The 25,580-nt window shown below is 45.4% G+C and overlaps 1 protein-coding gene and 1 long non-coding RNA gene across 11 annotated transcripts in view; one reads left to right on the top strand and one right to left on the bottom strand.

The window, feature by feature from the left end:
- SVIL (supervillin) overlaps window positions 1–14,668 on the top strand; it is a 237,994-nt gene extending 223,326 nt beyond the window's left edge. For all 9 annotated transcript variants that reach the window (XM_068562693.1, XM_068562721.1, XM_068562711.1 and 6 more), the window contains 9 exons: window positions 589–740; window positions 3,008–3,113; window positions 3,744–3,951; window positions 5,345–5,478; window positions 8,202–8,357; window positions 9,971–10,114; window positions 11,462–11,586; window positions 13,468–13,623; window positions 13,719–14,668. In XM_068562693.1, the coding sequence (XP_068418794.1) occupies window positions 589–740; window positions 3,008–3,113; window positions 3,744–3,951; window positions 5,345–5,478; window positions 8,202–8,357; window positions 9,971–10,114; window positions 11,462–11,586; window positions 13,468–13,623; window positions 13,719–13,805 (1,268 nt within the window). In that variant the 3' untranslated portion in view covers window positions 13,806–14,668. The remainder of the gene's footprint in view (window positions 1–588; window positions 741–3,007; window positions 3,114–3,743; window positions 3,952–5,344; window positions 5,479–8,201; window positions 8,358–9,970; window positions 10,115–11,461; window positions 11,587–13,467; window positions 13,624–13,718) is intronic.
- Window positions 2,806–25,580, bottom strand: part of LOC137776339 (uncharacterized) — a 46,562-nt gene continuing 23,787 nt past the window's right edge. Inside the window, exons 3-9 of one of the 2 annotated variants that reach the window (XR_011076203.1) lie at window positions 12,128–13,778; window positions 11,649–11,749; window positions 11,497–11,546; window positions 9,870–10,218; window positions 9,298–9,477; window positions 5,753–8,734; window positions 2,806–4,951 (exon numbers count right to left, since the gene is read on the bottom strand). This is a non-coding gene — a long non-coding RNA (uncharacterized lncRNA). Of the gene's footprint in view, window positions 4,952–5,752; window positions 8,735–9,297; window positions 9,478–9,869; window positions 10,219–11,496; window positions 11,547–11,623; window positions 11,750–12,127; window positions 13,779–25,580 lie in introns of both variants that reach the window. The other variant, XR_011076204.1, reaches the window with a different exon arrangement.

Genomic DNA, 25,580 nt, shown 5'->3' with positions numbered 1-25,580 from the left:
ATCATTTAAATCCCTGATTATTTTGTGAAAGCCATAGGTCAGCAATTTCTCTCTCCCCTTTCTGACACAACTTGGACACTTCAAAGTGGTTTTTTTACTAGAATAGTCTTAGCAGACTACATTTTTTCCTTCGTGCTTAAAGCTGGCCCAGCAGTCGTTTGCAGTATCTTTTCTCCCCCAGCTGACCTTCTGCCAAAGGATGGCGTAATGTGGAAAACGCGTTTGTGTCTTCGGGAGCCCTTGGCCCTGCTCTAGCGTCCCCAGTTTTCTCTGTCACACACTTGGATGGTCTGCCACCTCCCCCAGGATGGCAGGTGTTTGTCTTAGGGTATCAGGAGGGCCCTGCAGATCATTTTTCTCCAGTTTGGAGGCTCAGGATCCGTTAGCTAGAAGAAAGGTTGTTTCTCTCTCTCCTCCAAAGCCATGATCGATGGTCCCTCCAGCTGTGAATGATCGCTCCCCAGTGCTGCACCCCAGAGCGGCTCCTTTACTGTTTGTCCTCACAGGGCCTGGGGGCCTGAGCTGGCACTGGCTCTTCCTGGGGTTTATCTGCTGCTCATCCCGCGCTCTGCTCTCGTGTGTCCGCAGTGGGAAGTCGGCAGAAGGGGGAACACCCGGTCAGGGTGGCCGGCAAAGAGAAGTGTGTCTACTTCTTCTGGCAAGGCCGGCAGTCGACCGTGAGTGAGAAGGGCACATCGGCTCTGATGACGGTGCAGCTGGACGAGGAAAGGGGAGCCCAGGTAAGTTCTGGAGGCAGACGCGCCAGAAATGAGGGAGCTGGCCTCTCCGGGAGCCGGAGGGTGTGTGGCCTGGTCCCCTCAACACAAAGACAGTATCGTCCAAAGCCCCTTTAGTCCTGGTCCGGCTTCTCCAGATGTCAGGCTCTGCCTCATCTTTCATCTCCCCACCTCCTCACCAGGGAGGCAGACCTCTCGTAATATGACCTTAAAGTACACCTGCAAATAGTAAACCCACAAAACAACTGCAGAGAGCCCATGGGTGGTTTTTTTTTTAAGTTTCCACTTGACTGATCATCAAGGAATTAAAGAGATGCCATTTTCCACTCCTCAAATGGCAGAGATTTTTAAAAGAATAGATCCAGGGCTGGCAAGGATTCAGTAGGATGGGTACCCGTGCCTGCTTCCACTGAGAAGTGTAAACTGAAATACCCATCCTGAAAGCAGCCATGGCTTAGGAACCTTAAGATGCTCATACACTTTCATCAGTGATTCCACTTACACAAATCCATCCTAAGGAGGTATCAGTGATTGATGTAAACACTGAGTCTGCCCATCATCTGCGTTCCTCACAGCAGCCTGAGTGATTTTTCTAGGACACGTCAGATGGTGCCCCTCCTTGTTCTCCATCACACTCGGACTACCGTCTGAGGGTCTCCCGGGGGTCAGCCCTGCACCCCCCCTCCAACCTCCCTCTTCTTGCACCTGGTCAGGCCACTCCCACCTCCTTGCAGTTCCTAGACACACCTCTTTCCGCCCACCCCAGGGCCTTTGCGCTGATTCCCCAGCCTGGAACACTTCCCCTGAAACCTTACATGATTCAGGTTTCTGTTTCAATGTCACCTCCATGTTTTATCCACATCCCTCCCCATTTCCCTATCCTTCTCTGTCCCTTTGCTCTGCTTTCTTTTTTCATAGCACTTACCCCTACGTAAAACAACGTTCATTTTGTTTATTTATTCTTTGTCTTCCCCATAAGCATGAAAGAGACTATGTCTGTCCTGGTCTTACCCACCATTATAACCCCAGGGCCTGCATGATGCCTGGCAGGTACCACTACCCAAAGTCAAGGTTTTGAAAGCATTTCTTTTTAATGTTTCATCCCTTCATTACCAGTAATTAAGAGTTAACTCTGGGGTTTTGGGGACCATAACACCCTGTGCAGATCCTTTCACTATCTTGGATGAATAGTTAAGAATAGCATCAGGAAAGAGAGCAGAGGAATTTTCTCCAGAAATAGATCCATACTCACTCAGCCTTCCAGGTTCCTAAGAACCAATCCTCTTCCCTAAAAAGTGTTTAATGCAGATGTTCTACTATGGACTATATTTTCCAAATAGCTTTCAGGGACAAACAGTTGTTAATTTATTCCTCATAGTGGATCATTTCAACTGCTTTTTTTTTTTTTTTTTTCTTGTAAAGGCTGTGAACGAGTATGTTTTATCATGCCTTCAAAATCATCCTTAGAGTTTTGAGTCTTAATCTAATTGGAGCATTTAATTTTTTTAATCAATCCAACGGATGGAAAATCACTGCAGAAATAGAAAACACTGCCACAGAATGGCTCTTAATGACACAGAATGGGCCCTGAGATTGATAAGTTAACTCATGGTGAGAAATGTGTCCTACCTTTCTTTCAGTGCTCCCCGACTGCCAGGCTCAGTAAACATTTCCTTGTTTAAGGGGCGATATCTTGGCAAAGTGAGAGTCAGTTGACTCAGCCCTACGTACGTTCTTGTTACTCTGCTGCATCTCACGCTGATGCGTAACTGTTGCGCTGACAGAGGCGCCGCTGAGTGACAGGCCCTGTGAGTGGACCAGAGCCTGCAAGAGACGGTTCTTTTCCCCGGCATCACTAATCAGTGATTAGTCATTCTCACTGCTGAGAGGTTTTCTTTATTAAAAACATGTTTAAATTAATCACGTTATATCCGTACCGTGGAACACTGCCATTAAAATATCAAAATTCATGTTAAGAATCTTATGTGATGACAGAAAAATGTCAGTTGAAGAAAATCCGGGGATAAAGCAACATAAAAAAACAGCAATCCTATTTGGGAAAAATGTATACCTGAAAAATACTTTGTATTATAGGAAAGCCATACGCCAGAATTGTAATAGCGTGCTCTATAAATCACAGTATCATCAGTGGCTTTTATTTGTACTTCTCAGTATTTTTCAGATTTTCGACAACAGGCATGTGTTAGTTATTTTTATGACTCTGCAAAACCAGGACATGTGACTCACTGTAATTGTGTTTAAATCGGAAGGTCCAGGTCCTGCAGGGCAAGGAGCCCCCCTGTTTTCTGCAGTGTTTCCAGGGGGGGATGGTGGTCCACTCCGGGAGACGGGAGGAGGAAGAAGAAAACACACAAAGTGAGTCACTTTTGCTGTTGGAATTCGATTCTGTTCTTTCTCTCCGGGAAGGTATTTTTTATAGGCGTGGGGCTTTAGATTAACTCTCTCTTCATGTAGCTGTGGCGTGACCAGCGAAGGCCTCCTGATGTCTGCCTTATAAATCAGCTTTCTGGGTGCCCCTGCCCTCCCCGTTCCTTCCGTGCCGTTGCCTTCAGAAAGCAGCTTTGCATAAAGGAGGCCGCAAGATGGCTTGACCTTACACTGGATCCTGGAGGGGGAAAAAAATCAGTGATCTTCTCTTCTAAATTATGAGAATTTTGTTGACCAGCATCCAAAAAAAAAAAAAATCATAGTTTTAGAGCCTCTTAAAAAAATATGCCTGTTATGACTTACCTAGGTTTTTATAAGTAAATTATGTAAAACTGGTTTTTCTGCATCGTGCACTTTGGGCAGCCTGCTTGTCACTAACTCCAGCAAGACTGGCTTTCTGGGACTCAGTGAGACCGCAGCCTGGCCTGGCCTCCACCTGCCCCTCCAGACACAGAGAGGAGGCGGGGCGTGGGCTGTCCTGCAGGCTCTGCTTCCCTGCAGGCGCCCCCCCCTCCAGGCGCGGCCGCGTCCTGACTGTGCCACCGGTGCCCCCTGCAGGCGAGTGGAGACTGTACTGTGTGCGCGGAGAAGTGCCCGTGGAAGGGAACTTGCTGGAGGTGGCCTGTCACTGCAGCAGCCTGAGGTCCAGGACGTCCATGGTCGTCCTCAACGTCCACAAAGCCCTCATCTACCTGTGGCACGGATGCAAAGCCCAGGCCCACACGAAGGAGGTCGGAAGGACTGCGGCCAATAAAATCAAGGAACAGTGAGTGCTGTGTGTGTGAGCACCTCTCCCGAGGGCTTCCCGGGTGCAGGCTAAGGATCCCAAGGTCCCCGTGGACGCCCCGTGTGCCCAGAGTGACTCAACGTGGGAAGCTGAGCCCCACGTGGTCAGGGGCCCTGATGGTCCAAGTTCATGTGACACGTGTCCAGCCCAAACCTCCCCCGTGAGGGCCTCCCCGCTTCCTGAGAACTTACCTGCCTCTGTAAAAGGCACAGGACCCCCCCCCCCAGCACCTTCTTTGAAGGTGTGATTTGGCTTTTGAATTGTCAACCTGGAGTCCTTGGTCATTTAAAGAGAGCAAATTTCAAATATCATTTAGGGGAGCAGAGTTGGTTTTATCAGAGCAGTGGAAGGTTTAAGGGCATTTAGCCAAAGAGAGCTGGGAGACCACCCACTGTGTCAGACTGAGGAATGCCCCCTCCTTCAAGGACAAGTGTGTTTCCCAGCGTCCCAGGCAGCTGCCCGAGTGCTGGGGTCCCTTCCTTTCCCAGGCAGGCACCCACAGGTGCCCACGACCCAGAGAGAGCGCACCGTGACAGCCCTAGGTGAGGACCCACCCTGGGGAGGGGAAGGCGGGGAGAGCCCAGAAGAAGCTCTGCCGCCCGCCACCTGCCCCGGTGCCTCTGTGCGTCCCGGGCAGCCAAAGAGCCCAGTGCCCAGTGAGCCCCGGGAGGACCCTGGTGATACCTGTACAGTGGAAATGAAGAGTCTCCCGGGGCCACATCCCACCAGGTGCCATCTGGTAAAATTCATTCTCTGGGCACCAAAGCAGTGCGGTCAGGGTCTGCTTCCCCCTGACAGCGCACATGTGACCCAGCGCACGTGGAGAGCGGGAGGGGAGGGACCTTTCAGCTGGCGGACAGCTGTGAAGCGAGATGCTTCATCTCCAGACATCATTCTGAGGGCCAGGAAGCTGGATGATAGACAGGGTTCAGCCAGGTCTCACATGGCACTGAGGCCCATCAGATTCGTCCCTGGACCCCTGAGAAAAAACAAAATGAATAACTTATCCCCTCATTCAACAAACGCTTATTGAGCCGCCGCCTGAAGTCACGCACAGATCTAGGGACCAGGGCCATGCAAGGGGGCACACCCAACCCTGGGACGAGGAACAGTAAATATGTATGTGACATATAAAAACATTGTCTTCATCATGGCTTCTCTGTAATCCGACGTTCCTCTCTAAGGGCCAAGCCAACCCCTCCCTGCTGCACACACTCAGATACTACAGAGCGTGTTTTCATTCATTACAAGAATTGTTCTAGTTAGAAAGCAGGAGCGAGCTGGTGAACCGATCTGTAGATTTAGTAGGGAATAATTTTGTGCTGCCCTCACTTCTGGGCCTGATAAAAACTCTCGGACTCTCTCTGTGCAGATGTCCCCTGGAGGCCGGGCTGCACAGTAGCAGCAAAGTGACAATTCACGAGTGTGATGAAGGATCGGAGCCCCTGGGATTCTGGGACGCTCTGGGGAGGAGAGACCGGAAGGCCTACGACTGCATGCTCCAAGGTAACCCCCGGCCCCGGCGCCTCGAGCACCAGCTCACTCTGCACGTTTACGTGCACGTGCTCCGTACAGCACGCCAGGAGCTACACCCAGGCCGACTCCTCTGGGGCCAACAACACGACAAGGAGGCTAAATAACACATATGGCTGATCCTGATGCCAAGGAAAAGCTGTGTGTGTCAGAAAAGAGGTGCAGGTGACAGAGGTGGAGAGTTAAGAAGGAAGATTTCTTCCACCAGGGAAAAATCACACAGGGCTCCGTGGAAGACAGCACTTACCGGAGGTGTAGGTGTGGCTTGGAGAGAAGTGAAGGAGTGGGGGGGAGCATTCCAGGAAACGAGCTGAGCACAGCGTGAAGCTCTGGAACAAGACGCTTTCGGTGTAGCCGGCATCCAGGGTGCAGGGAAATAGTGGGGTTTAAATGAGAGAGTGGGTCGGTCTTGTCTTTAAATACACAAAATACAGATCGACATACGTGCAGAGTAACGTTAAGAAAAAAGCTAACAGTTACTAAGCCGTTAAGGCGAGCCAGGCCCTGTCTAAACACCTGCTGGACGTTCACTCACTCAGTGCTCACAACCCAACAAGCTGCCCTGGTCACCGATGGGGAAACCGAGGCCTGGGGTGATTAATCAGCTTGCCCGGGTTGGATGACAGTGGGATGTCCTCATGACCGCACCACCATACTGCCTCTCAGCTTTTACAAACTTTTACATAGGTTTTTAAAGTACAGTTGACCCTTGAACAACATGGGGGTTAACGGCCAACCCCGCACACACACAAACACACACACACGTCGAAAATCCATATGTATCTTGTAACTCCCACCAAACTTCTCTACTCATAGCCCACTGCTGACCGAGAACCTTACCGAGAACGTAAAGAGTTAACGCACAGTTTGTAGGTTATGTGTATTAAATACTGTAATTCTTACCATAAAATACGCTGGAGAAAAGAAGATGTTATTAAGACAATCATAAGGAAGAGAAATTACATTTACTGTATCGTATTTATCGATACCATAAATTTACATCATCTGTTTACGAAATGAATCATTTGTCAGTACCTACATCAATATTCTCTTAGATACAAAACACTATAGATGTTATACGTACTACTAACACTAGACATCAAAAATGAAAAGATAACGTGAAAAAGAAATTCATATATACGGGTATAACGAAGAAGCAGCAATATGATTACTTTACAATTGGCTAGTGTCATTGATACAACTGCTTCACAGTAGCCCAGCCTATACACTATTGAACAGTTATAAAATTTTTATGGCATACAGTGTTACAGTCCTATTCCTAATAAAGTATTGGAAACACTGTTACATTTTTATAAAAATCACTTACCCGTGATGATAGGCTGATACACAGCTTCCCCAATTATAAGAGAGAGAGGCATACTGTACGGTAATGTAATTCTTTGAAAGCAAAGCTATACAACAGTAAGAAAACTAACACATTTTATTTTCAACATCACTCACCTCATGCCTAGGTAAGGACAGGCTAGTATCTACATATATTTGATGCATTCATGACATACCTAAATTTTCTTTCTTTTTTCAATATTATTTCTAGGCTATTCGGTTTGTCTGCAGGTTTTTTTCAGTGTCACAAATCTCCAAAAAATTTTTCCAGTATATTTGTTGAAAGATCTCCATGTATTAAGTGGACCTGTGCAGTTCAAACCTGTGTTGTTCAGGGATTAACTGTACTGCATATTGATGATGGGAAATGTTTGAAAGTACAAAGAAATTAAGAAAGAAAATAAGATCCTTATAATCCCGTCTTTCAAAGATGTGAACCAGAATTAAAATTTGGACAGCATTCTTTATACACGCTGTTTTGCAACCTGCTTTTTCCCCTTTATTTATTATGAACAATTTCCCAAATCCTATTTTAATATTTAGACTTTTAATGGCTTGCAGGGTATTTCATGAGTATATCTGCCACTCTCTACTTAGCCTGTGCCCTATAGTTGGAGAGCTGAGTTCTTTCCAGTTTTTCTCTAACAATAATAAAGTTGCAGATAATTTTCAAAAGAATTATCTGCATTCATTTCTAGTTAAGGTAAATTCCTAGACATGGAGCTCCTTTTTGTTGAAGTTACTATAAAAGCCTTACAGTTACACATCAGCAAGTGGCACCAGAACACTGGCACCAAATTCCACTCTCCCCAGCAATTCACAGCTGTGTACGTTTCACAGCACAATCATACACTCAGTTTATTACGTTTTCCTGTTTGCCAACATTGATGGTAGAAATTACTATCTAAACACTTACAACTTTATGTATTTTTTAGCCATTTGTACTTCCATTTAGGTGAATATTTTATTTGTGCCTTCAGCACATTTTCTAGATATTTATTGTTTCATTATTATAGTCCTTTATAGACTACTAAGGATATTAACAGGATTCCATATTTCCCATTTTGTCACTTGCCTTTTAGTTTTTGTTTGGTTGGGGGTGCTTTTTGTACAATGTAATTTTTCATTTTTATGTTGTTAATGCATAAATCTCTTCTCCTTGAATTATACTTCTTTTGTAATTATGATTAAAAAGGCCTTCCCCACCTCCAAGTTCAGATAAATCTTACCTCTTTTTACACTTTACAATGCTTTGATCATTTCATGTCTAACAAACATTAATTCTCCAATCCACCTGGAATTTACTTTGGTGCATATTTTGTCTTTAGCTTTTGTTCTCTTTTCTTTCAAAGATCCTGGAAATTTTAACTTCACGCCCCGCCTGTTCATCCTCAGCAGCTCCTCTGGCGATTTCTCAGCCACGGAGTTCATGTATCCTGCCCGAGACCCCTCTGTGGTCAATTCTATGCCCTTCCTGCAGGAAGACCTGTACAGCGCCCCGCAGCCAGGTATGGCCCACAGAAGGGGGTAGTTGTGCTGAGCCAGCAGAAGGCACGCCTTCCAAAAAGTCTTTTTACTTTTGCATCTAATAAGCAGTTTTTAATTTGCCAAGTACACTTTTTAATATTATCTCATTTAATCTTTATATTATCTCACTTAATCCTCACACCTCCCCCCCAAAGGAAGATGACATCAATCACATATTATAGTGTAAAAAACTGAGTGTAAAAAACTGACCCTCAGTTACTCAACTCACCCAAATTCATCAGTTAATAGGTTGAGTGCAACTGTGTCAGGCATGAGTCTCTGCTGTTCTCTCAGCCTTCCCTCCATCTTGCTGCTTCATGGTCTCCATGTCACTGCCACTGCTCCAGCCATCATGTTTCTGTTCAAAACAGAAGGAAGAGTAGGGAAAAGGGCAATAATGATGGCCATGTCTCTCTCTCTCTCACCAGATAAAGCAAAAGCTTTCCCAGAAGCCCCCAGACTTCCGTTTACATCCCCCTGGCCAGAGCTCTGTCCCATGGCCATCCCCCAGCTGCAAGGGAACCTTGCAAGAGTCGAAGGAGCAGGGGGTTGGGAGTATCTGTGGAGTCAGCCAAAGAGCAGTGTCTGCCATGCTGCACAGCAGGGCCAAGGCCCGTGTCTTCTGATTCCAAGGTCAGGGCTGTATCCACTTGACTGCCACCTCAAGGCAGAAGCTGTGCGCTCTTGTCGTGGGACAGTCACAGTCACCAGAGACCAGGCGGTAGAGACACTTGAGGCTGAGGTCGGCTGCCCCGGCCTCACAGCATCTCTGCTCTCATATTCCAAGAGCCTGGAGTGGCACCAGGAACCTCCCGGACTCTGGCAGCCCCGGTCACCACCTAAAAACCTCGACGGTGCACACGGTCACAGGGTCATACTGGGGAACTATTAGCCAGTGTCTTAAAAGGGGCTGCTACCCACCTCTTCGTCCTGAGGCTCAGGATGGGTCTTCAGCCTCCACTGGGCTTTTCAGGCATGCGATGATTATCACAGAGTGATTATCACAGAATTCTGAGATGCAGGCTAGGAAAGGACTCAGGCGAGCCGGGCTGGCGGGTGTGAGAGCCCTTGACCACGTGGAAGCGTCAGGCTGACGGTCTGCTGGAGAGAAAAGGGAGCAGCACTTGATTTCCAAAGCCCGTTCCTCCCTGAAAAGAACCAGGGACTCAGACCGCCTGCAGAGCAGCCCTGCGTGGGCCATGACCGCTGGTGACCCAAGGGCAAGCGTGATGTACTCCCCAGTGTTCAGCACGCATTTTGGGGATCAGCGGTGCTGACGACCCCTTGGGGGTCACGTGTGTCATCTGTCCCACTGTTCTCAACCGGCCAGGACCCAGAGGGCGGCTGCAGGAGGGGCAAAGGGGAAAGGCGTGGGGGAGAGGGAGGAAAGAGCCCACCTCATCAACGCCATTGCTCTGCCTCGAGGCATCTCCTGATTCACCGTTCAAAGGGCCAAGACACCAGGGGCACCCTCCCCGTGGCCCTGAGTTTACCTGCCAAGGGGATTCTCGCGCTGACCAAGGCGGCAGGGAGGGAGGCGTCGGTTCGGTGTGGGGCAGAGCCCCTGACTGTCTGCTCTGCTCCGCCCTCGCAGCACTTTTCCTTGTTGACAATCACCATGAGGTGTACCTCTGGCAGGGCTGGTGGCCCATAGAGAACAAGATCACTGGCTCCGCCCGCATCCGCTGGGCCTCGGACCGGAAGAGCGCCATGGAGACGGTGCTGCAGTACTGCCGAGGTGAGGCCGCGGCAGAGGGGACCCTCCATCTGGGCGCCCGCTGGCTCTCTGCAGACTTGCTCAGAATCCCAGACCACGCTTCCCTTTCCACGGGCGCCAGCAGCCTGGATAAAGCCGGCAGACAGCCCTGAAACCAACTGCTTTCCCTTGAATTTTTTTGAGGCTTATTACTTTTGAGATTAGTACATTCTCAGCTGCCAGCATGAATGAGATTTCATTTTTCTCTCTTTTTTAAATTGAAGTAGAGTTGATGATGTAGAATATTATATGTTACAGGTGTACAATATAGTGATTCACAATTTTTAAAGGTTGTACTCCATTTATAGTTACTATAAAATACTGGCCTATACTCCCCGTGTTGTACAATATACCCTGGTAGCAGATTTTATACCTAATAGTTTGTACCTTTTAACCCCCTCCCCCTATATGGCCCCTCCCCCCCTTCAACAAACTAGTGAATATCATTTTTCTCTTTTATATTATGAGGCCGAATAACTTGTCACCCTCGAGGTTAACAGCCGAGTTGTGGGATGCCTGGGCCGGTTAGAACCCTTCTGCACTCAGGATTAATTTAATCATGCTGTGGGACACCAGGCCCCATCCACGCACTGTCCTCACGCAGTGTCACCCCGTCAGGGGGTAGAGAGCACCCCCAAACGGGCTGGAAGGCCCATGGCAACCTTTCTGTCATCTGTTATTCTGTTTAGTGTTTTACCTAAAAAGAAAGATCTGTAGTCAATTCATGGCTTTTCTACTATACCATCCACCTGAAACGTCTGGTCTTTTATATAAAACGAAGATGCCAGTGATTAATTTCTTACCTGAATTTTTAAGATTTCATTGATTACTATTACTGAATATGTACAGCTGATTTTCTCTTGTAAAGCTCTTTCGTAAAAAATAACTTAATAAACTTCCCACCAAACGTTTAAGCTAAAGTAGCTTCTAAAATGCTGTCATTAGCTGGTTAATTCACACCGAACTCAAGGCTGAGTTAGGAAATCGGACGAATACTTCACAGGCGAGTCCAGGAGGAGGGAAAGGTCCCACCCAGACGCCACAGAGAGAGGCTTTCTTTTCTCCCATCCAGGGACCCAGAAGTGTTCTGTTAGGTTCAGGAAGTTTAAAGTCAGGTCGATCCCACGCAGTTTTATGCACAGTCACATGCATGAGATTAACATTTTTGTAAACATCACGGCGGGGAGGGGTTACAACTACTCACAACTTCCATTTTAACCCTGAAGTCAAGAGATGCAAACAAGGAAAAAATTTCAGGGGAAATGAGAGAAAGCCAGGGCCATCGGGGCCACGCTGGGTCTGTGACATCTGCCTTCTGTGTGACCGCAGGAAAAAACCTCAAGAAGCCGCCCCCCAAGTCTTACCTCATCCACGCCGGTCTGGAGCCCCTGACCTTCACCAACATGTTTCCCAGCTGGGAGCACAGAGAAGACATTGCAGAAATCACAGAAATGGTGAGCACGCCCCTTCCCTGTCGAGGGGGCCCCCTACCTTGCGGACTGTGGGAGGACTTCACCTGGGGAGAAGCGGCCAATGGCATTTTCACGTGGGAACACGTTTCCTTGTTCACAACACGTTAAACAGTCTACGTAGAATCAGCTCAGGAAGAGGAAAAGCCTAAGGAGAAGTCAGTGGAAATATTTTGGTAATTTTCTACACACAGCTTACGTTCAAACACTTAAAAGCAAAGGTGAATTTAATTAATTTGGAGATGACGCGTAAATAAAAGCAGCCGTCTCTTCCTCCTGCTAGCTAGAGATCCGTTGCTTCTCCAAGTCCATATAAGGCACCGCAAAAGGGCCCCGGGTCTCAGACCCTAACGCTGGGTCGGAGGAGACATGAAATAAGCCCGTGGTGAAGTCACTGCTCAGCTGAGTCAGGGAGTGGAGGTGCTGCGAGCCCGTCCTGCGGGGTAGGGCTCGGCTCCCCATTCCTCCTGGCCTTTATGAGACCACCTGGTGTCTCCACGGGGCGTTTATCACAACCTCTACTCACCACACGCGTTATGAGCCAGAAGGTTATCCTTTCCAGCTGCACCGAAAGGAGGAAGCTTACTGCCGCTGTGTAGGATTTCTCAAGGTGTGAGTTTTGAACGCTGCTCGCGGTAGCAATCCCAAGGGCGTTTTCGGTGTTGTGGGAGACAGGTCTGTTCCGTTCAGATTTTCTCACCGTGTAGGAGGAGGGCCGCTTCCCTGGCGGAGATGACGTGGAGGGGTATTTGATAGGAGGTCTGGATAAGTTTAAAAAAACAGCAGAAGTGCGCTGCTGCTCGACCACGGAGAGGGCCTGCTTCATCTCTGCTGGTGACCCTAAGCTCGCTCCCTGGAGCCCACTGGACTTGATCTTCACAGATGCGGGCTCAGGCCGCCTGGGAGCCGACAGGCATGGCGAGGTGGCTCTGTCCATGATGAACGTGTGACCCAGGACACCTCAGAGCTCTAGGGGTTACGAGCCCCGTTGCTGCGGTCCAAGTTCAATTACGTCAATCACTGCCATTGTCCCGTGTGCCCTGCAGACCCCCGGGGGTGCTCTGGGGAGTCCTGTACAGCCCGCGGGCCGTCAGGCAAGTCGTGATGAGAATTCACTGAGAGCCGCTCCTGTGCCGGGCACTGCTCCAACCACTGCACTCAGCTTCGCCTTCAATTTCCACAACAGTCCACTAAGATCCAGCTGCTGCTCATCGCCATTTCAGCGGTGAATTAGCCGAGGCACCGACACACGGAGAAGCTCGCCCCGATCTCTGACGCGTTCCCTCCGCCACCCGCCCCCGATCCCTAGTCTGTGTGCTGCTGAATTCACATCATTCCCCACACACACCTCCACGCAAAGGAGGCAGCCCACTGAGGGTCCCAGGGTTAACAGAGGAAGATCGTTCACCCAGAATAACCTGTCCAGATGAAATGCACACAGTGGTTTAAAAACAAAAAAGACCTCAATTCAGCCCCAGCATAGTCTAGATGCATTTTCTTACCTCCTTTTTCTATTGAGGATTAAGAGATGGGGTCTGAGGGGGTGGAGGGGGGTGATTCCTTTTCAGGTTAGTTGTTTTTAAATATTTGTAAACAAATTCCATTGTTTGCATGCTTCCAGCGTTTCAACTTCACATTTAATCATCTTCTGGATAATTCACTCGTGTGATAGTCCCTAAACTTTTTTCCCGATGCATCTGAAATGCCGTGCAGGGTGAGATGGCATCTCAGAGCCTCGTCTCCCCGAGCGGGGGTCTCCAGGCTGCGGTGCAGATGGGCCAGGGGGGCATGTTTTCAGGCACATGATGAAGCGTGTTCAGATGTGGGACACGGAGGTCCCCCTCTCTGCCCCCTCCTCTTCTCCAGGACACGGAAGTTTCAAATCAGATCACCCTGGTGGAAGATGTCTTAGCCAAGCTGTGTAAAACCATTTATCCACTGGCGGACCTCCTAGCCAGGCCCCTGCCCGAGGGAGTTGACCCTCTGAAGCTGGAGATTTATCTCACCGACGAGGATTTCGAGGTAAGCGCTTCTTCAGGTGGGACAGTGTTTGAGCACAGCATGCGTGGCTTGTCGGAGGGTCCTTTCACTCAGGGCATTTCTTTCCCTCCTTCCAGTTTGCACTAGACATGACCCGAGACGAATACAGTGCACTGCCTGCCTGGAAGCAGGTGAACCTGAAGAAAGCAAAAGGTCTGTTCTGAGTCATGAGATGCTGGAGGAACCTCTGTTGTCACTTTCAATACTGCTGGACCAGGAAAATGGATGTGGTTTTTTTTTGGAAGCGGGGTATGGCTAGTCCTTTAAAAAATATTTTTTCATCCGCGTTTTCGAAACCTGAAGTGACCAGCTCTCCTGCTTGTTTGGGAGTTGTGTGTTTTGTAAATGTTCCAGAAAAGTCTCTGGAAACACACCCACAATTCAGCAGATGGCGTTCATAAGGCATCCGTATCCCTACGTGCACTTACGCGGTGGGTCCTCAGCAGCGGCCACGGCACTGCCCTCCTGCTCCTGCTAAGCGTTGCCTATTATTTTTTTTTTTTGAAGCAGTTCCCTTTATAAAGTGTTATTTTGATAGTTTGTGGATTCTAAATATATATATATTTATATAAACACCGTATAAATCAAATATGTATTTAACAAAGCAATATGTATTCATTCACTTTTAAGGTTTTTTTTTGGTGTCAAAATAATATTAAAAGGTAGTTGCTTCTGTTGAATTAGTTCTGCCACCAACGTGTACCTTCACCCACGTTCAGAGGCGTCTCCTTCAGCGTTAAGTCAGGTCTGACTCGTTCTGAGTGCTGCTTCCGGTGCTAAGATGAACAAAGAATTTATACTTCCAGGCACAGGCCCTTAAGATCTGTGCAAATCCACCTTTCTACCTTAATATCGCCCCCAAATGTATAGTGCCTTGTTTTATGTACAGTTTATATACAGAAAAGTTTGCTCTGCATTTTTTGACGATGGTTTGGAACATTCTCTACAATTTTACTCTGAAATGGTAGAAATTTTAAAAAGAATCTCAATTTCTAATACCTGTTGTTGTAAAAATTAAATGTGTCATTTGGCGATGGAAAACTCCAAAATAAAAGCTTCAGAATAAACACGACTATGAATTGATTGGTTCACACTGAGTTCCTTTCTGAAAAATATTTTTTTGTAAATGTTAACCTAGTACCAATATTCCACGATTCAATATTAACTGCCGTAACTTTTAATTTAGCTCAGGGCAAGATGTAATACAAGGTTATAAGACTAAATAATAGACAGATATTCGGCCCATAAAATGAGTTGTAAGTCCTATGTTGTTGAAGAACATATTTTTGCAAGTCATCATTCAACAGAAGCTCTTTACCCTCAACTACAGCTGCATCTCAAATTCAAGAGCTCAGTGCCTTTTTAAAAACACTGCAGACATAAGGCATTTAGAAAGCGTTAAAAGCTCCTCACCAGCTCTTATGTTCTTAAACTCCTAGGTCCAAGGGAAAAAAATTTGAAAAAGAAACTAACACAACATTGTAAACCAACTACGCCCCAATAAAAAGAAAAAGAATATATATAACTGACTCACTTTGCTGTACACCTGAAACTAACACAACACGGTAAAATCAACTGTACTTCAGTCAGTCAGTCAAACCCCAAAGCCCTGGTTCTGAACAAAGACCACAGAGCCCGCCGTGAGTTACCACCACCCGCCGTGGTCTTAGTTCACACGTCGATCACAGAATTTCCTTAAACTCCGTCGCTGACTCATGAGCGCCGCCCCCGCCCCCCATGCCCCAGGACTGCGCCGGGTCAGGGGTCTCTACCCGCTCTGGCCCTACCACTTGATGACTGTGTGACATTGGGCAGGCACGGAACTGTCCCACCTCGATCTCCTCTTTTTTAAGGAAAAGAAATCAACCCTATAACTGCCCACCTCCCAGGATGGATTCTTGGCGAGGAGGGCTAGATCCCCACCGCTATCAATGTTACCGTCATGGCAGTGGACTTAGGAAAGCAAGAGAGTTGAAGTTAAGGAACGTAGTCACGCACCTAGAAATGACAGGTTCAACCCAAGCAAGTAGAACCTCCCAAAGAAAAAATGTAGAAGGAAAAGTAGAGAGAGGGGTTCAGACTGTGTGTCCCATGGGTAGTAGGCAAAGAGGAGCAGAGAGGGGTACACAGAGCCAGGAGGGCAGCCCGTGAGTGTCAGAGAGATGCAGGGCTGCCTACGTCGTGACAGTCCGAGGAAATCACCTGGATCCTTAGATGCACAGAAAGTAACCAGGGCTGTGATGAGAACTTCCAGAGGACAGCCTGCTGTAGGTGTGATGGATAACACAGAGTCATCGGCAATACCCATTACCCCAAATTGTCCCAAATGCTTTAAAACCGCGTACATCCGCCGGTACTAAACACTGTCCCCCAGCGCTGTGCTTTGTCTGCCTCTCGCCTCTCCTCTGTAAACAGGGCACCCTGTCTTGCATTTCATAATTACTTTTTGCCTCTTTCCTTGAGCTGTTTCCCAACTCTCTCTCTGGCCTGCAGAACTAGATCCTCTCTTATGTGGTTTTGTGATCCTTTTCCCTTCGTAGCAGGACATGACCTTTGCATCCTGGGAAAGGACCCCACCTGAACACATGGCACGCTAAATCTCAACAACTCAACCAGCTGGGCTGCACCCCTTCTCCAGTGCCACTCCAAGGCAAACCATCTGGGGAATTTTTATTAAAAACAGTTGGTGTTTTCCTCATTTGCTGCATTTGAACTCAAGGACTTTTAAAGAGGGGAACGGATATCTGGGTGGAGACAAGATGTCACATGTGTCCTGAGGCTCTGGAGGAACCGCAGGAATACAACCAGGTTCCAAAGGACAGGAACCATTGCCCCAATATGTTCTTCTCGGGCTGTGCCCGGGTCAGGGTCAAAGACTGCTCAGGAGCCCGCTTCATTCTCTCCTTATTTTAAAACTTCAGTCCCACTTGTGGCAGAGCTCCCATTCTGGTAAAAGGAGATGCATTCCAGCAACAGCTTGAGAATCCGTTTTGGCCCTTCACTTTTGTTTTCTTGCCTTCTGATTATAAAAGTAACACTGTCTACACAGAGACTTGTAGTACACAAATGTTCACGGCAGCCTCATTCATAATAACCCAAACCTGTAAACAGCCCACCTGTCATCGACTGAGAAATAGATAAACAAACAAAACGTACATCCACGCAGTGAAATACTATCCAACAGGAAAGGGAACAAAGTACTGATCCACACTGCAACATGCATGGACCTCAGAAACATCATTCAAGGATTGGGAGTTGGGGATTAGCAGACGCAAACTATCATATATAGGACGGATAAACAACAAGGTCCAACTGTATAGCACAGGGAACTATATTCAATATCCTGTGATAAACCATCATGGAAAAGAAAATGAAAAAATATATGTATAACTGAATCACTTTGCTGTACAGCATAAATTAACAAAACAAAAAGACAACTCACAGAATACGAGAAAATATTTGCAAATGAAGCGACCAACAAGGGATTAATCTCCAAGATACACAGATAGCTCATACAGCTCTATGTCAAAAAAATAAACAACCAAGTCAAAAAATGAGCAGAAGATCTAAATAGACATTTCTCCAAAGAAGACATACAGATGGCCAAAAAGCATATGAAAAGATGCTCAACATCACTAATTATCAGAGAAATGCAAATCAAAACTACGCTGAAGTATCTCACCTCAGACCGGTCAGAATGGCCATCATCTAGAAGTCTACACACAATAAATGCTGGAGAGGATGTGGAGAAAAGGGAACCCTCTTGCACTGTTGGTGGGAATGTAAACTGATACAGCCACTATGGAGAACAGTACGGAGGTTCCCTAAAAAACTAAAAATAGACCTACCATATGATCCCGCAATCCCACTCCTGGGCAGATATCTGGAGAAAACCATAATTCGAAAAGATACCTGCACCCCTATGTTCATAGCAGCACTATTTACAATAGCCAAGGCATGGAAGCAACCTAAATGTCCATCGACAGAGGAATGAATAAAGAAGATGTGGTACATATATACAATGGAATATTACTCAGCCATAAAAAAAGAACAAAATAATGCCATTTGCAGCAGCCTGGATGGACCTAGAGATTATCATACTAAATGAAGTAAGTCAGAGAAAGACAAATATCATATGATATCACTCATATGTGGAATCTAATTTTTTTAAAAATGATACAAATGAACTTACTTACAAAACAGAAACAGACTTAGAGATATCAAAAACAAACTTAGGGTCACCAAAGGGAAAAATGGGGGGAAGGGATAAATCAGGAGCTTGGGATTAACATACACACACCACTACTATATATACGATAGATAATCAACAAGGACCTACTGCATAGCACAGGGAACTCTACTCAGTATTCTGTGATAATCTATATGGGAAAAGAATCTGAAAAAGAATGAATATATGTACATGTCTAACTGAATCGCTTTGCTGTACACCTGAAACTAACACAACATTGTAAATCAACTACACTCCAATAACATTTAAATAAATAAATGGGGGGAAAAAGAAAGAAACGTCATTCAGTGAAAGAAGACGGACACAAAAGGCCACATATTGTTCAATTCAATTTATATGGAATTTCCTGAAAAGGCAAACCCATTTAGACAGATCAGTGGCGGCTCGAGATGGAGATGGGGGTGCAGGGGACTGGGGATGAGCACCAGGGAACTTTTCTGGGGGGCGGGGGGGCTGACGGAAATGGTCTAGAGCTGGATTCTGGTCATGGCGGCCCAACTCTGCAAAAGCACTAGAACGTACTGAGCTGTGCACTCGCGTAGGTGTATTCTACAGCATATGACGTCATGCCACGAGGGTACTGCTTCAAAAACATAGTAACACCGATCTATGTGGGAAATGTCAGCATTGTAAGGAGATACATAATTTAGGGATGGAAAATCATAGCTATTCTTGCTGTTAAAGAAGTAATCATTCATGACACTGGTCAAGACAGGAAGGCAGGAACTTCCCTGGTGGTCTGGTGGTTAGGACTCAGCGCTTCCACTGCAGGAGGCCCGGGTTCAATCCCTGGTTGGGGAACTAAGATCCCACAAGCTGTGAGCTGTGCCCTCCCCCGCCCCCCAAAAAAAGACAGGACGGCAGACGTTACTCAGGACAATCCTGATAGGTGTAGGGGCCGCTGCTGAAGGAGAGAGAGACTGGGCTCAACTCCAGACACAGAAGGAAGAGTGGGGATTTACAGTGAAGAAGCAGAGGTGGAGGTGTGGGCATCAGTGGACGGAGGATCACTAAGAGGAAACAGCAGGGTGGGGGGGGGGGGGCGGTCTGGCCACATCAACCTAAGAGGACTCTTGCTGAATGCAGGTCAGGGTGACCAGACACCACCTTGGGGATGGTGGAGACACCCGATCAGATAACAAGGGTGATCAGACATCAAGGGTGAGGACCTTGCTACAGGTGGGCCTGTCCTGGAGGCCATGCCCGAGGACAGGCTCAGAGTAGCCTGACTCAAGCTCGGCCAAAGACAGTGTCTTCATCACCCCTTCCCATATACAAGTACTTTAGTAGTTTGATTTATAGTCTTCTAGATTCTTCTTTACATCAACTAACATAGAGATGTATGCTCATGTTTTGGGTTTTTTCCAAGGGAAAAATTGCATTTGTTCTTTGGCATGTTCATCTCCCATCAACAGTAGGGCTCAGACGCTGGTCTCTAGATGTTAATCTGGGTGTGTGTGAGGTTCTGCGGTCACATGGGGCACAGTGTGAAGGCCCAGATCAGCATTCAATGCTCCTCACAGAGGGTTGAGTGGGCGGCATCCAGCCAGGGCCCAGAGGGAGGATTTGGGGATTGGTTTTCAAAGGCTTTTCTTGATCTGAGATCCAGATCCAGAGTCAGGGCCAGAAGCCTCAATACAGGCCTCTGTGCAAAGCAGACCAGCAGTGTGGTGAGCGACTAGTAAGGGTCAGGGGGACAATCACAAGTCAAGGTCAAGGTCATGATTCAAATGCGAATAACGGAACGTCAAACTGAGAACTGAAATAATGGGAAATTGAATATATTGGTACAGTGTTTGACCCAAAGAAAAAGCCCTACTTTACTTCCTCCTTTACTTATAAAAAGTCAATGCAGGGGGAAGTGATCAAGATGGAGAAGTAGTAGGATGTGGAGCTCACCTTCTCCCACAAAGGCATCAGAAATACATCTACACGTGGAGCGAGTCTCACAGAACACCTACTGAACGCTGGCAGAAGACCTCAGACTGCTGAAAGGGCAAGAAAATCTCCACGTACCCGGGTAGGAAAAAAGAAGGAAAGGAAGAAAGGAAGAAAGGAATCGGGATGGGACCTGTGCCCGGGGGAGGAAGCTAAGGAAGAGGAGACGGGGAGACCAGCCGGGACACAGGGGAGCTTCAGAGCCTCAGAGGAGAGCATGGCAGCCGGTGTGCGGCAGCCAGAGCAGAGGGAGAACTGCACAGACAGTCAGTGCTGCCGCGCTGCACCCCCCAGCCTGAGGCACGAGTCCGCCGGCGCAGCTGGGGGCTGGGGGCTGGAACTCGGGCTTCGGAGGTCAGACCCAGAGAGGGGACTTGGGTTGGCTGTGCAGAAGCAGCCCGGGCAGGCTGGCATCTGGTGCAACCGCAACTGAGGGTGTAGGCAGAGGAAGCATGGGCCGCCTTAGAGGCCAGGCGCGACTGTTTGGGGGGGTCACGAAGGAAGGGGCGGGACCTGGATTGTAGCCTTCTTCCCTGTGCACACACTCGCAGAGGGCAGGACGCCACCCGCACGGGCTCCAGGAGTGCCGCCTGGACTCCCCTCGCATGCTCCGGGGGCAGGCCTGGGCCTCCCCAGCCACCAAGAACCCCAGGACTGGGCGCCGGCCACCACGTCTGCACACCCCCTATACGGGGACGATGATCAGCACACGCCGAGGAAGCAGGCGACGGGCGTCAGTACTAAAAAACACCTGCACGCCAAGTCTATTAAACCCACACGAGCTACACAGGGTCGCTCCCGCGTACAAACGGCCCTCCAAGACCACAGCAGATAACTGCTTCTCCTAAACTCCCAGAGTAAGAGACATATGAGTGAAATGAAGAAGCAGGGGAACCACTACACCAGTGAAAAGACCAAGAGAATTCCCCAGAAATAACAATGAAACAGACCTCTTCAGTTTAATAGACACCAATTTCAAAAAGGAGATAATGAAAATACTGAAGGAATTAAGAAAGGCTATCGACAGAAATGCAGATTACTGTAAAAAAAGGAACTAGAAGATATAACGAGTAAGCAAGAAAAATGAGAAAACTCATTTGCAGAGATGAAAGCTGAGCTAAAGGCAATGAATAGCAGAATTACTAATGCAGAAGAAAGAATAAGTGACCTGGAAGATAGAATAATGGAAATCACCCAATCAGGATAGCAGACAGAAAGCCAAACTAAAAAAAAAAAAAAATGAAAGCAATCTGAGACCTATGAGATAATATAAAGTGTACCAATCTACATGTAATAGGGATTCCAAAAGGGGAAGAAAGAGAAAAGGGGATCGAAAATATATTTGAAGAAATTATGGCAGAAAACATCCCAAACCTAAAGAAGAAAACAGACATCCAGGTACAGGAAGCACAGAGGATCCCAAACAAAATAAACCGAAACAGACCTACACCAAGACATTTTATAATAAAAATGGCAAAAGTTAAAGAGAGGATTCTAAAGGCAGCAAGAGAAAAACAAAGAGTTAATTACAAGGGAAACAACGTTTCTACAGAAACGTTGCAGGCCAGAAGGGAGTGGCAAGGTATATTCAAAGTCCTGAAAGGGAAAAAATCTGCAACTTAGGATACTCTACCCAGCAAGATCATCATTTAGAATAGGAGGAGAGTTAAAGAGTTTCTCAGACAAGCAAAAACTAAAAGAATACAGCAATACTAAACCTATTCTAAAGGAAATATTGAAAGGTCTTTTCTAAATAGAAAACAAGTAAGAATCTATACGAAAGAGAAAATCACAATTGGAAAGCAAATCACTTAAATGAGCCAGTACACAGATTAAAAAAACAAAAATCAAATCAAAAACTTTCTGTGAAAGTGACGATAACCACGATGAACAGCAAAAGGACGAACACGAAGGGGTAAAAGAGGACGTCAAAGTCATCAAGTGCGGCGAGAAGAGTAAGGACGTGTAAGTTTCTTTTTTCCTAGAATGTGTCTGAGCCTACATGACTGCCAGTCTAAGGCAAGTAGATAATAGGAAGGGATTAACATACTTGAAAAACAGGGTAACCACAAATTAAAAACATAAAATAGATTCACAAAACCAAAAAGAAAAGAACATAAGTATAATAAAAAAAAAATCACCAAACCACAATAGGAAAAACATAAAGAAAAAGAGACAAGGAAGAAATATAAAATCAATGGGAAAACAAGGTTTAAAATGGCAATAAATACATACCTATCAATAATTACCTTAAATGTCAATGGACTAAATGCTCCAATCAAAAGACACAGAATGGCAGACTGGATAAAAATTAAAAAACTGGAACCTACAATATGCTGCCTACAAGAGACATACTTTAGGGCAAAGCACACACATATATTGAAAGTGAGGGAATGGAAAAAGATATTTCATGCAAACAAAAATGACAAGAAAGCAGGGGTAGCAGTACTCATATCAGACAAAATAGACTTTAAAACAAAGGCCATAAAGAAAGATAAGGAAGAACACTATATAGTGATAAATGCATCAATACAAGAAGAGGATTTTACACTTGTCAACATATATACACCTAATATAGGAGCACCCAAATACAACAAATACAAACAGACACAAAGGGAGAAATTGATAGAAATACAATAATAGTAGGAGACTTTAACACCCCACTCACATCAGTGGACAGATCTTCCAGACAGAGAATCAATAAGGCAACAGAGATCCTAAATGACACAATAGAACAGTTAGACTTAATTGATTTTTCAGGACATTACATCCAAAAACACCAAAATATACATTCTTTTCAAGTGCACATGGAACATTCTCTAGGATTGACCACATACTAGGGCATGAAACAAGCCTCAACAAATTTTAAGAGTATAGAAATTATCTCAAGCATCTTTTCTGACAACAACAGCATGAAGCTAGAAATTAACCACAGAAAGAGAAATGAGAAAAAAATGATTACATGGAGACTAAAAAACAAGCTACTAAAAAACCAGTGGATCAAAGATGAAATCAAAGAGGAAATTTAAAAATACCTTGAGACAAATGACAATGAAAATACAGCCATACAAAATCTATGGGATGCAACAAAAGTAGTTCTTAGAGAGAAGTTCATAATGATACAGGCCTTCCTCAAAAAATAAGAAAAATCTCAACTAAACAACCTAACCTACCACTTAAATAATTAGAAAAAGAAGAACAAACAAAACCTAAAGTCAGCAGAAGGAAGGAAATAATAAGGATCAGAGAGGAAAAAAATAAAATAGAGATTAAAAACAATAGAAAAAAAAAAAAGCAATAAAACCAAGCGCTGGTTCTTTAAAGGGTAAACAAGATCGACAAACCTCTGGCCAGGCTCACCAAGAAGAAAAGAGAGAAAACCCGAAGAAACAAAATAAGAAATGAAAATGGAGAGATAACAACTGATACTGCAGCAATACAAAAAACCACGAGGGAATACTATGAACAATTATATGCCAACAAATACAACAACCTAGAAGAAATGGACAAGTTTCTAGAAACATACAGCCCACCAAAATTGAATCAAGAAGAAACAGATAATTTGAACAGACCAATCACTAGAAGTGAGAGAGAATCTGTAACTAAAAAAAAAACAAAAAACAAAAAAAAACAACTCCCTACAAACAGAAGTGCAGGACCAGATGGCTTCACAGGGGAATTCTACCAAACATACAAAGAAGAACTTATACGGATCCTTTTCAAACTCTTCCAAAAAACTGAAGAGGAGAGAACACTCCCAAAGACATTCTATGAAGCCACCATCACCCTGATACCAAAACCAGACAAAGATACCACCAAAAAAAAAAAAAAAATTACAGGCCAATATCTTTGATGAATATAGATGCAAAAATTCTCAACAAAATATTAGCCAACTGAATCCAACAACACATAAAAAAAGATCATACACCAGGACAAAGTGGAATTCATCCCTAGTTCACAAGGATGGTTCAGCATATACAAATCAATCAATGTAATACACCACATAAACAAAAGACAAAAACCACATGATCACCTCAACAGATGCAGAAAAAGCCTTCAACATTCATTCATGATTAAAAAAACTCTTACCAAAGGCGGTATAGAGGGAACATATCTCAATATAATAAAAGCTATGTATGACAAACCCACAGCCAATATAATACTCAACGTGAAAAGCTGAAGGCCTTCCTGCTAAAGTCTGGAACAAGACAAGGATGCCCACAATCACCTCTTCTATTCAACATAGTACTGGAAGTCCTACCCACAGCAATCAGACAAGAAAAAGAAATAAAAGTTATCCAAATTGGAAGGGAAGAGGTAAAACTGTCACTATATGCAGATGATACGATACTATATATAGAAAACCCTGAGGACTCCCCACAAAAACTACTAGAACTGATAAACGAATTCAGCAAGGTAGAAGGATACAAGATTAACATACAGTTATCAGTTGCATTTCTTTCCACCAACAATGAAATATCAGAAATGGAATGTAAAAAAAAAAAATAATACCTCTTAAAATTGCACCCCCCCAAAAACATACATGGGAATAAACCTGACCAAGGAGGTGAAAGGCTTATATGCTGAGAACTATAAAACAGTAGTAAAGGAAACTGAAGATGATTCAAAGAAATGGAAGAAAGATATCCCATGCTCTTGAATTGGAAGAATATTGTTAAAATGGCAATACTACTCAAAGCAATCTACAGATTTAATGCAATCCCTATCAAATTACCCATGACATTTTTCACAGAACTAGAACAAATAATCCAAAAATTTATATGGAACCATAAAAGACCCAGAAATGCCCCAGCAATCCTGAGGGGAAAAACACAAAGCAGGAGGCATAACTCTCCCAGAATTCAGATAATATTACAAAGCTACAGTAATCAAAACAGTGTGGTACTGGTACAAAAACAGAATATACGGATCAACGGAACAGAACAGAGAGCCCAGAAATAAACACACACACCTATAGTCAATCTTCAACAAAGGAGGCAAGAATATAAAATGGGAAAAAGTCTCTTTAGCAAGTGGTGCTGGGAAAGTTGGACAGCTGCATGTAAATCAATGAAGTTAGAACACACCCTCACACCATGCACAAAAATAAACTCAAAATGGATTAAAGACTTAAATATAAGACATGGCACCATAAAACTCCTAGAAGAGAACATAGGCAAAACATTCTCTGACATAAATCATATCAGTGTTTTCTTATGTCAGTTTCCCAAGACAATAGAAACAAAAAGAAAAATAAACAAATGGGACCTCATCAAACTTAGAAGCTTTTGCACAGCAAAGGAAACCATGAGCAAAACGAAAAGACAACCTTTGGAATGGGAGAAAATATTTGCAAATGGTGTGACTGACAAGGGCTTAATTTCCAAAATATACAAACAGCTTATACAACTCAACAACAAAAAAAACAAACAACCCAATCAAAAAATGGGCAGAAGACCTAAATAGACATTTCTCCAAAGAAGACATACAGATGGCCAATAGGCACATGTAAAGCTGCTCAACATCACTAATTATTAGAGAAATGCAAATCAAAACCACAATGAGGTACCAGCTCACACTGGTCAGAATGGCCATCATTAACAAGTCTACAAATAACAAATGCTGGAGAGGGTGTGGAGAAAAGGGAACCCTCCTACACTGTTGGTGGGAATGTAAGTTGGTGCAGCCACTATGGGGAACAGTATGAAGTTTCTTCAGAAAACTGAAAATAGAGCTGCCAATATGATCCCGC

This window comes from Eschrichtius robustus, chromosome 1 (assembly GCF_028021215.1).
Source record: "Eschrichtius robustus isolate mEscRob2 chromosome 1, mEscRob2.pri, whole genome shotgun sequence".
NCBI lineage: Eukaryota > Metazoa > Chordata > Mammalia > Artiodactyla > Eschrichtiidae > Eschrichtius > Eschrichtius robustus.
This window is presented reverse-complemented; position numbering and strand designations above follow the sequence as displayed.